The following is an 11136-nucleotide window of genomic DNA, read 5'->3' on the forward strand; positions in this document are numbered from 1 at the left end:
TAAGAAAGGAAGAGCAGCCTGGGTTTGAACTAAAAGAATGGTCCTCAACCCTGTATATACGTTAAGATCACAATCTGGAGCTCTTAGAAGTACTGATGTCCAACAAGAAGGAGCATCTGGGATGCTCATAATGTTCAATGTTTTGCTAATATGTCAAATTTTTTGCCATAATTTTGTGATCGTAAGTACATAGATGTATTCACTATGTGATATTCAATCACAAAAATACACATGCCTAATTTCTACTCCAGAGTTCTTAGAACATCTAGAGGCTGGGTCCAAGTGGAGGCATTTTTCAAAAGCTTCTTGGGTCATTATAATTTGCATCCAGTATTGAACCACTGCCTTCAAAGAAACAAAAATGCAAACAAATTAATATTTTTAAACCCCTGGTGCAGAAAGTTAAGTTAATCATACTCCTTCACTCATAGCGCATTAAACAACTCGTTTTAGTCATTCATTCATTTATTCCTTTTATTGTCATCCCCCACCCCCACTCACCATTCCTCCTCAGAAAGACATTCTACTACGTTTAATGCAAAACTTTCTGTTTATATGCTTTTGACAAAATATAAACTAATATGTTTGCTTATAATTTTAATTTATTTAAAAGGTATTATGTTTCATATCTCATTCTATTACTTCAATGTCTGAATTAATAAATCAAAAACTAGAACAATAATTACAATATCTATAACGGTTAATACCAAAAGGAAATACAAAACACAAACTATTTCAAAATATTTAATTTTAGAGACTAGAACTGGGCTAGGGAATAGAGTTCTTTCCTCTTATTAGACATTAATTTTCAAGACAGCTTCTTTCTCAGAATTGTCAATCCCTTTTGCTTTTGGCAGCATGTATACCATTATGGCACACATTATTTAATACATGTTAGTTAATATTCCTCTTGTAAAGTTTTAATTTGAGTGTCATAGGACTTTTTTGGCTCTTAGAATTCATGTTTTGAACTAATTCTTATGTTTGTGTTTAGGACAACATAGAATAATTTCAAAGTCCATGAAATGAGCATAGGCTCCTATCTTGAATATGGGAAACATTCTTTACAAATGATGTTTTTCTCTGACTTCATTGCTTTTCTGGAGAAAATTAGCTTTCCAACTGAAAAATTTGTGATCTCTTGGAAATAGCACATTAAAAATGTGTATCTGTCATTGGACACATATCACAATTTGTTCTAAAACAAAAGCACATATCTTTATGTGTACATACTCCAGTATTAATATATACATACTAGAATATGAATGAATTGAATATATCTAAATAGTAAGGCATATGTAAAAGGAGACAAAAAGAACCAAAGATGTGGAAAGATACAAAATTCTTTAGGTATCTAGAATATTCTGATCTCTTATGAATATGTGTGTAATGATGAGATAAATTCTCCCATGCCACAGACGCTAGGAGAAGAAGAGCTTCCTTCTGCCATCAGGAGAAACAGCTGACCATTTACACCCAGGGAGGCCTTAGGATTCAACGAAGATGGTCAGGCAATGAACATCAAGCCAAACCCCCAACAAAAGGAAAAAGAAATTTTATATGTTCACCATTGGACAGTTTCCTATTGAAATGCCTACATAATTAAAAAGTTAGAATTGTCAAGACCACATATTATGATGTGATATAAAAGATAAGGTATAGAGAAAGTTTCACATGTAGAAAAATGTACACAAATATATCATATGTTTCCAAACATAGGACTTTAAATCAATGAAAATTAGTACCTTGATTTTAATTATTTTTTTAACCTGTCGATTACTAAATAATATTGAAGTTACCATTGGTGAAGAAATGAAGAAAGTTTGCATCTTTGGAGGCTGAATTACTTTTTTTAGTGAAAAAGTAAATTAGCCTAATCTATGTTCACAGGACAGTTGTCAAGCTCACAAATGTACCCACCTAGACACGTAAGGCGTGATCCGTTTAAAAGAGTAATTTGGGGCAAGGTTTTATCAGATGATCTTATTGCCAATGGTTAATTTATGTGTATCTTAATATCATTACAGACAAGGAAAGAATGAAGTGTGTATGTATAAACACACACATATATGTCCTTGTATTAATACTACATTATCTGATTTGATTCATTCAATAACCTTGAAAGATAAATAGCACGGTTATTATTTCCATGTTACAGTTGAAAAACTAAGAGTAAAGAAATCAAATGGGCCAGGTACAGTGGTTCATACCTGTAATACTAGCACTTTGGGAGGCTGAGGTGGGAGAATTGCTTGAGGCCAACAGTTGGAGATGAGCCTGAGCAACACAGCGACACCCCTTCTTTACAAAAAAGTAATTTAAAAAAAAAAAATTAGCTGGGCATGGTGGAGTGCACCTGTAGTGCCAGCTACTCAGGAGGCTGAGGCAGGAGGATCACTTGAGTCCAGGAGTTTGAGGTTGCAGTGACCTATGATGATGCCCCTTCACTCTAACCCTGTAGCCTGTGCAACAAAGCAAGACCCTGTCTCAAAAAATAAAAGAAAAGGAATCAAATAACTTGCAGTACTAGACATGGAGCCATCAAATTGAATGTCATTCTGCTTTACATTTTTTATCTTTTGACTTCAAACACCCACAGGTAGCTGCTGCTTTGTGCTCATTTAAAAAGTAGTTTCTAGTTCTCCGCCTTTTTAGCAACATCATCTTGCTTGATTCCTTGATTACGATACCCATATCGCAGAATAATAGTCCCCAAAATGTCCATGTCTTAATCCCTAGAATTCGTGAATATGTTAAGGCTACATGAAAGAGAGAAATTAAGGCTGACCTTAAAATGGAGAGATTGTCCTGAATTATCTGGAAGAGCCCAGTGAAGTAATGGAGCCCTTAAAAGAAGAAAAATGAGGCAGAAAAAGACAGTAGGAAATGTCAGTGTGGAAGAGTGGTCAGAGAGATGCGACAACTGCTGGCTTTGAAGATGGTGGAAGGGGCCACAATCCAACAAATGTGAGCAGCCTCTAGAAGCTGGAGAAGGTGAGGAAACAGATTCTCTCCTAGAGCCTCCAAAAGAGAACATATCCCTGCCAACACCTTGATTTTAGCCCACTGAAACTCGTGTCAGACTTTAGTTTTACAGAGCTGTAAGATAATGAATTTGTGTTAAGTTGCTAAGTTTATAGTAATTTTTGTTACAGCAGCAATAGAAAATTAATACATATACCTTATCATTATACCGTAGCAAACACATTTCTTGCTCAAGTTACCTGAGGTCTGCCAAGTCCGCTGTGGACCAAGAGATTGTGCTCACTTCCACTTTCTGGATTTTTCTCCTTTTGGAACTCAGTTCAAAGTAGTAGCCACTGTCTGGGTCATGCTCTTCTCAATTAAGGGTGATCACATAAAATCCAAAGCCAAACTACACAAGCATATTCCAAGGTTTTGCTCAGATGCAGAAAGCCACATCAGCTCATATTCTATTGATCAAAGAAAATCACGTGACCAAATCAGAAGAAATAGGATGAGGACATATATATACTCGGTTTATTTGGCAGAAAAGAAAGGGGACACATAATTGGTGAATACATATATTAATATAATGCAGTGTGTCACAGATATAAAGAACAATGTATCTGAGCTATGAGAAGCTAAATTTTCCTATTCATCCTTTCCTAAGCTAAATTGATCATCCCTAGGAAGGTGAAAGTAATGTGTTCTGGTGACTCTTGTTCTCCATAGTTCCCCAAAGCAATGAAGCTTGCACGCCCTCAAAAACAAAAAAAAAATAATAATAATAATGCAGAAGGTCACTAGCTACACATATGCTATGGACTAAATTGTGTCCCCTTCAAATTCATGTGTTGGATCCCTAACCCCCAATGTGATGATACTTGGAGATGGGGGCCTTTGGAAGATGATAAGGGTTAGAGTAGGTCATAGGTTGGGGCTCTCACGATGGGATTAATGCCCTTATATGAAGAGACACCAGAGAGCTTGCTCCCATTCTCTCTCTCTGACACAGCAAAAAGTAGGCCATTGGCAAACAAGGAAAAGAACCAGAACCCAACCAGGCTGGCATCCTGATATTGGACTTCCAGCCTCCAAACCTGCTAGAAAAATACATGTCTGTTGTTTAATTCATCCAGTTTGTGGCATTTTGTTATGGTAGCACAAGCAGACAAAGACAGCATGCTTTTGCATCTCCAGGTTCAGGCTTAAAGCAAACCTACATGGAACCATTGTCCTACTCTTACAACACTTTTCCCCTATGCTCAATGCTTATTCACATGCCAGGCACTGTTCCAAATACTGGGAACAGAGTATTTTATTGCAGGGAAGGATGAAATAAATGCATGTGTGGTGGGGGGGCAGGTAGAGCATTGATACAAGGCAATATTGCAAAGTAATATTCACACCAGCTTCATGATTTGTGTCTTCATTTTCCTGGTAGTGTCTCTTTCTTTCCCTGCTCTAATCTCTAATCTCAGGAGCTCATGCCACCCCATGTCTGTCTATTCAGGAGCCCATGACACTACCCTTCCCATTCCACCCCTGCCATCCCACATGGTACTCTCACTGATATTCTGTACTATCCAATGTCTCATTCCTCTCTTTTGCTTTTCCAAACTAACCTGTCCTTTGTCAAGTTTAATAGGGCTTCTTGAAGAATTGTAATTCTTAGTTGGTCCTTCCTCCAGTCCCCTCTCCATTACACCACATACTCGTCAGTATCCATTCCTGGCATCATGGACTCCTTCAGGTCCAAACTTGTCTAAATAAAAATGCAAACGTGTTTCCCGGGTAGGATACTACTCAACTTCCGCTAACAAGTTCACCCAGTGGACACTCATTAAGCCTGATTCTACTTGAGACAATGTGCAGGGAGCAGGGGATACGAACAGAAGAAGATGCAGTTTCTGTCTCTGGGAAGCTCACATTCTTATACGGGAGACACCTACGTAAACAAATACGACACCCAGTGCTAAGTGCTGTGTGCTGGTTCAGAGCTGGTCTACCAAGGATGATGCATGCCTCCGCCTTACCCCATTCTGCCCTGTAACACAGGGGCCAAGCAAGCAGGCCACATTTCTCAGGATTCTCTATCAGCTGGCTTTCTGCCAGATTCAGCCAAAGGAGGTTCTGACTAAAGATTGTAGCATATAAAAAAAAAAGGTGAATAAATTAACAAATGAAAACCAAGGCATGGAGAAGTTAATAACTTGCTAAGATGACACAGTTAGTAGGTGGCAGAGGTGGAGTTTCAACTCTGAACTGATCAATTAAGAGACCTCTTTCCCACTATCTTACATTTAACACAGAAACCTAGGATCACCCATCGCCACTTAGAGCTGCAAAGAAGTAAACTGGGGCAGATTCACAGATAAGTTCTACAGATTTGTCCAGAAAATCTTAGAGAAAATCTTAAAACATGGGGGAAGCAAGAGAGAACTTATCTGTGTGAGATTTCCTGTACATTCCTAAAGTAGTCAAAGAATGAGAGAGAGGAAGGGAAGTCAGCTGGGGGCCACAGTGAGAAAGGTGGGATAGGTTAGAAGCAAGCTGTAGATATTAACAGAAGGTTGTTATGACTTACCCTGGGTGGAGGTGAAGGAAGACGAAAAGAAGAAAGACGAACATTACACAAAGGCTCTCAAGGGTCCTTCCTAAAAGGTCGGAGACGCTACCAGCTTCATGCTCCAGGTAGAGCCCCCGGGAGCAGACGTACAGGTGCCTCCTTTCACGCCATTCTGCTCACCACTAATTCAGTGATGGAAATTGAGTGCAGGGCAGGAACTTTTCTCTGAGTTCCTGTGTGTTCTCGGCAGCTGTCGCTGCATTTGATGAGTCTGCAAAATAAGGCAAAAGGCACTGTGTGGGGTTACATAGCAACAACCAAATCTTTGTCTTTTAGGCTACATAGGCATTAGTTGAGGAAAAGCAACAAAATAAACATAAGCAAAATAATAAGTGCACATCTATTTATATAATACTGATATCATTATTATACCCCTGTCTGTCCTCATAGCTTTGCTTCTATTTTTTTATTTTGTTCTCCTCATCACTTTTTCTCTTGATCTTCATAAGATGTTTGAAATGGGTATGGCCCCAGACAATAGTATATGTAGCATGTAGTTTCTGACTGATTAGTATGTAATTAAAAAATAAGAAAGAAAGGAAAAATGTACAAACTTAAATATGACATAAAACACAGCCACGGGTGGTACAACACTCATATTTATTTGAGGGTCATGTTATTAAACTGAAAGAAAACCACTACAAAATTCTATACATGCATAATTCCATAAATATATGAAAAAGTGAAATGTATCAAAATATCCAGTCCTGGCTGTGCACTATGAATTATTTGAGGAAAGAGGTTTGATCTGCACAACAAGCTTAAGCATTATGCTTAACCTTCTGGCCGGGCGCTTAAGCAGAGCAGGCCAAATCCTGAAGCAGCTCTTTTCTCCCTCACCCAGAGGCTGTTCCCATAGAGACCGCGAGGAAGGCACCAGAGTGCGCTGACACAGATGGTTATGCGCCTATCCTTGCTGTTAAATCCAACCATCGTTGCACCATGCAGTAAAAATGACTCTAGAAAAAGCTTCACTCATCCAGTTGTTTTTGAGTGCCTCCTGTGTGCCCAAAACTGCGCCAGGCATCAGGGATAAAAGGAATATAAACAAGTTAGGCTTGGTTCTAGCTTAGGGGTTCATGAGGAAACTGAAGTTGAGAGAAATTTGGTTTGTCACTTGCCAGAAGTCACACAGCTGGTATTAGTAGAGTCAAGGTCCACACCAACTTCTCGCTGATCTTGAAAGTCCATTCCCTCAACTCCTACCTATGCTTCCTTTTCTTTTCCTTTTTCCCTCTGAAATTTTCTCTCTTATAAATGTCAGGGCAACAATTAGGTCCAGCTTGTTCAGGTGCTTAAGGAGTGTTTCTTTAAATATGAATGCCAAGGCCGGCGCTGTGGCTCACACCTGTAATCCTAGCACTCTGGGAGGCCGAAGCTGGTGGATCGCTCAAGGTCAGGAGTTCGAGACCAGCCTGAACAAGAGCGAGACCCCCATCTCTACTAAAAAATAGAAAGAAATGATCTGGACAACTAAAAATATATACATATAGAAAAAAATTAGCCAGGCATGGTGGCACATGCCTGCAGTCCCAACTACTCGGGAGGCTGAGGCACAAGGATCGCTTGAACCCAGGAGTTTGAGGTTGCTGTGAGCTAGGCTGATGCCACAGCACTCTAGCCCAGGCAACAGAACAAGACTCTGTCTCAAAAAAAAAAAAAAAAATATGAATGCGAAGTCCCCTGGAATTGTGTCAGGTTGCAATTGTGTCTTGTCTGATGGCAGTGTGGGGCGGGGTCTGCCAAGCCCTGGCTTAACTGAATGAATCAGCCCGAGGCTGTCCTAGGGAAGCCAGCAATTCTGCAGTGACTTTCCCCATACAGATGGCCCCTTAGTCGGCTCAGAGAATGCAGAGGGATGTCTGGCTTGGTGTTACAGCAGCAGACCGGGTGGACAAAGGCCTGGGTGGACACAGATGCCCAAGCAATTGTATTGAGTCTATTTCCTGTCATTTAAACCCGGTGTCATTTATTATTCAACTCAGTGTGTATTTTGGAGATTCAATTTGTAGGGTATATGACACACATAGTAAATTGGTACGTATTATCTCAACTCATTTGCTGGAGGACAGGTGTTCACATCACAAGAACCAACAGCCCCACCGACAGTAATTGGTGCCTTGGCTGGCAGTCTGAGCCTAGAGGGCAAGGACCAAAAGTGCATGAAGAATGAACCAATAATAATTTCCACATGCGGCATAGTGTGTTTTACTTGAGGCTCTCAAAGCACATTTTAGGCATTCATTCTCCCTCACTACAACACAGCCCGGGCTTGCTATTACTCTGGTGCTACAGCCAGGAAAACAAAAGCAGAGAGTGGCTGACTCAAGAGAACAGAGGGAAACAATGGCAGAATGGGGAATAAAAACTCAGGAGGCCTGATCTCTCATTCTGTCTCCTTGGAATCTCCCCACATCCATTCTCCTCTCATTTATTATTTAATGTCTTAGCCAGGATATTATTAAGGAACCTACACGAGTGAGTTCAATTTTGTTCAGGTTAATTAATTTCAAAATGCTTGCAAGTCTGTGCGGTGCACAAAATAGCACTCAACACAAATAATAGACCAAAAAAACCAAATATAGTTGCCATATGTTTCTGATGTATGTGGTGTACAAACAAAAGTCACAAGAAGCCGTTGAACATACTTTCAACAACGCGCATGGGTAAGTATTTCTATGTGCACGAAGGGCAGTCAGTCTGGGTAGGCTAAAGATTTGTATGAAGTGAAGAAGCTCCAGAGGCAAGGTATTATCTTAGCTACATAGCTAATGTCATTTCAGAATACCTTGCATGCTAAATTCACTTAAATACATGAAATTAGAAAACCCTGTCCTTGTGGGGTTTGTTAATAATGAGCGGGGAAAAAATGGAACTTTTGCCCTGGAGCTCAGGTGAAAAGATATAATTAAAAATACTGCACTGGAAAAAGTGATTTCTGCTTCCCAGATGGCATTTGGCTTCTGCAAACTTACAAATAGCCACATAGAACAAAACTAACACATTCAATTAAACTCCTTCCATTTAAAACAAATGCAGGTTTCTCTATTACTGATTCAGAAATTCTAAAAAATAAACTGAATAAAGGAAGAAAGAGATTGATTGCTATCTTCTCTTTTCAGGGTAAGGTATGCACACGTGAAATAATTTAAGAGTCTTCTCACCATTGGGAAATTAAATTTGACCAATAACATGACAAAGGTGTACAGGGTCACTACCCACAGCCATGCAGGGAGCACACAGTAAAACTCCAGGGGACCCCAACATATCCTCGGCTGAGAATGGAGACCCTGGGCTTGGGCAGGTAGTGGCTATGCATTCTGACTACATGGAAAGGACAAAATGCCTTTTCTATTTCCAATTTACCTAGTTAGCTGACTTGGTAAGGCTTCCCTAGCCATACAAGCTGAATATAAAATTATCCAAAACTCTTCATAGAGGGCAGCAGCTTTTATTTGACATGAACACCAAAATATAATGAATGATCTCTCCCCTGAAAATATTTTCAATGTAATTGTCCTGTTAATCTTAAGTGAAAGTGGAAAGAAAGGAAAAGGGGCTAGTAGGGTCCTCAGAAGAGCACCACAATGTGTGTGTAGGGGTAGGGGGGAGGCTCAGAAAGTTAAAGTGATTGGCAGCAATCAGAGGATCAAGAAAGAAGTGACTACATATAAGGGCCATGGTTTTCCAATTCCCCTATAAGTTCTTGGATTTCATACTATCGAGGGGTATAATCACCTTAATGAGCTTCCTCCAAAGCTAGGTTCCACAGCTGAGTAGGGTGAAGCTCCACTTGTGGAGTAAGTCTCATTTCTGGAACAAAAAGGAGTCAAACCAGGAACTTGGTATCTCTCTAGCCTCATACTCTGCTCTAACAACTAAACCCTTGCCTTGTGATATAGTTCCCATCTGCATCTCATCTGCAGTGGCAACCTACTGTGCATTTTGATGTCTCAATCTCTCCCTTAAAAGTCAGAGAACCTACTTTTTTCACTGCCTTGCCCTACACCCCAGCCAGGACCTGCCTGATTCCTGGACCATGGTCTCTACCTGGTCACCATGGTCTCTGGTCTCTGCTTTATCCAATCTGTCTACACCTGCATCTGTCATGAAGGAAGCCAGCTCCCAACACAAAAGAAGAGAAGCCATCAAGAATATCAAAGCAAGGAGTAGGAAGTAATCTGTTTATAGTTACCACAATATTATGAATATCAGTAATAATCTTCCACATGGTCTTCATCTTCATCCCACTTTTTGGCGACTGTAACAAAGGTGCACATCGAATTCATTTCCTGACTACACGCAGCTTTCCATTGGTCCTTTATACTTCTCGATCAACAGACACATTTATCTTCTACTCATTAATTCAGCTGGCAAACATTTGCGAGCATATGTTCACTGAAAGAAATTTAAATGATTGTGACCTCAGCCTCAAGAGAAAAAAAAAAAACCCTAGTCATTTAAAGAATTTTAACATAGTTAATGTGCTAAATGCTTGATAGATCACGTGAAGACCAGACATATCTTTATTCATTCTAAAACTAAGAAATGTCAAATTAATTTTGATGGTATCTGTTTCTATTAAGAACAGAGGATTGCCTGGCACATGCTTGCCACATCTAGCACAGTGCCGGGCACGTGAAAGGCCCTCGATAAATACTTGCTGAGTGAATAACTTTGGTAAAAGAAAAGCATTTAGATAGCGAATTTCTTCTCTTATCAATATTTTTCTTTCTTTCTCTTGCATCCCCCACAATATAAAGCAGAGCTTTCCAAACAAAGGTAATGACTACCGAATGAATGAACTGGGGAGTGAGAGATCCAGTAACATCAGTTACAAACTATTTCTGTTATGACCTCAGGTATGTCTAAACACACATATGTGCACATAAAAACACATTGTAGAAGGGAATGTAGCAATATACGAAGAGTAGTTATCCCTGTATTGTGATTATATTTTTTATGTTTCAATTTTTCTCTAATTAATATGGATAATTCTAAGTTATAAAAACCATCACACATGATAAACAGAATTCAAACAATATCAAAGTCATTTAAATTTAAATTCTGTTTGCATTCCATATCCTGCTCCCCAGAGGTAAATATCATTAACACTTTGGTGTGAATACACACACACACACACACACACACACACATACACACACACATACATTTTATAGATAATTGTAAAACAGTACACCATATGTACCATATGCAACCCACTTTCTTCATATAGTGATAAGTACTTATATATACACACTTTACTCTCACTCTAAGAGCTGCAAATTATTCCATTGAATTCTTGCACCATAATTTATTCAATAAATCCTTTTTTTGGTGAATGATTAGGTTATTTTCAACTTCTTCAATGTAATAAATATGCCATTCCACACTTTTCCAATTGTTTTCTTATATGAAATTCTTATGAACATATTTATTATTCAAAGGATCTGAACATAGTTAAAGGTTTTGATGCATTTTCTCAGAGTTCTCCAGAAATTATACATCAATGTACATTTTAATTATGTATAAAATTTTTGATT

At 39.1% G+C, this 11136-nt stretch overlaps 1 protein-coding gene across 1 annotated transcript in view; it reads right to left on the bottom strand.

The window, feature by feature from the left end:
• LOC105820150 overlaps positions 1–6526 on the bottom strand; it is a 45761-nt gene extending 39235 nt beyond the window's left edge. The window contains exon 1 of the mRNA XM_012656577.1: positions 6434–6526. Within this exon, the coding sequence (XP_012512031.1) occupies positions 6434–6526 (93 nt within the window). The remainder of the gene's footprint in view (positions 1–6433) is intronic.
• Positions 6527–11136: the final 4610 nt, after the last annotated feature.

This window comes from Propithecus coquereli, unplaced genomic scaffold (genome assembly GCF_000956105.1).
Source record: "Propithecus coquereli isolate 6110/MARCELLA unplaced genomic scaffold, Pcoq_1.0 Scaffold51, whole genome shotgun sequence".
Classification (NCBI taxonomy): domain Eukaryota; kingdom Metazoa; phylum Chordata; class Mammalia; order Primates; family Indriidae; genus Propithecus; species Propithecus coquereli.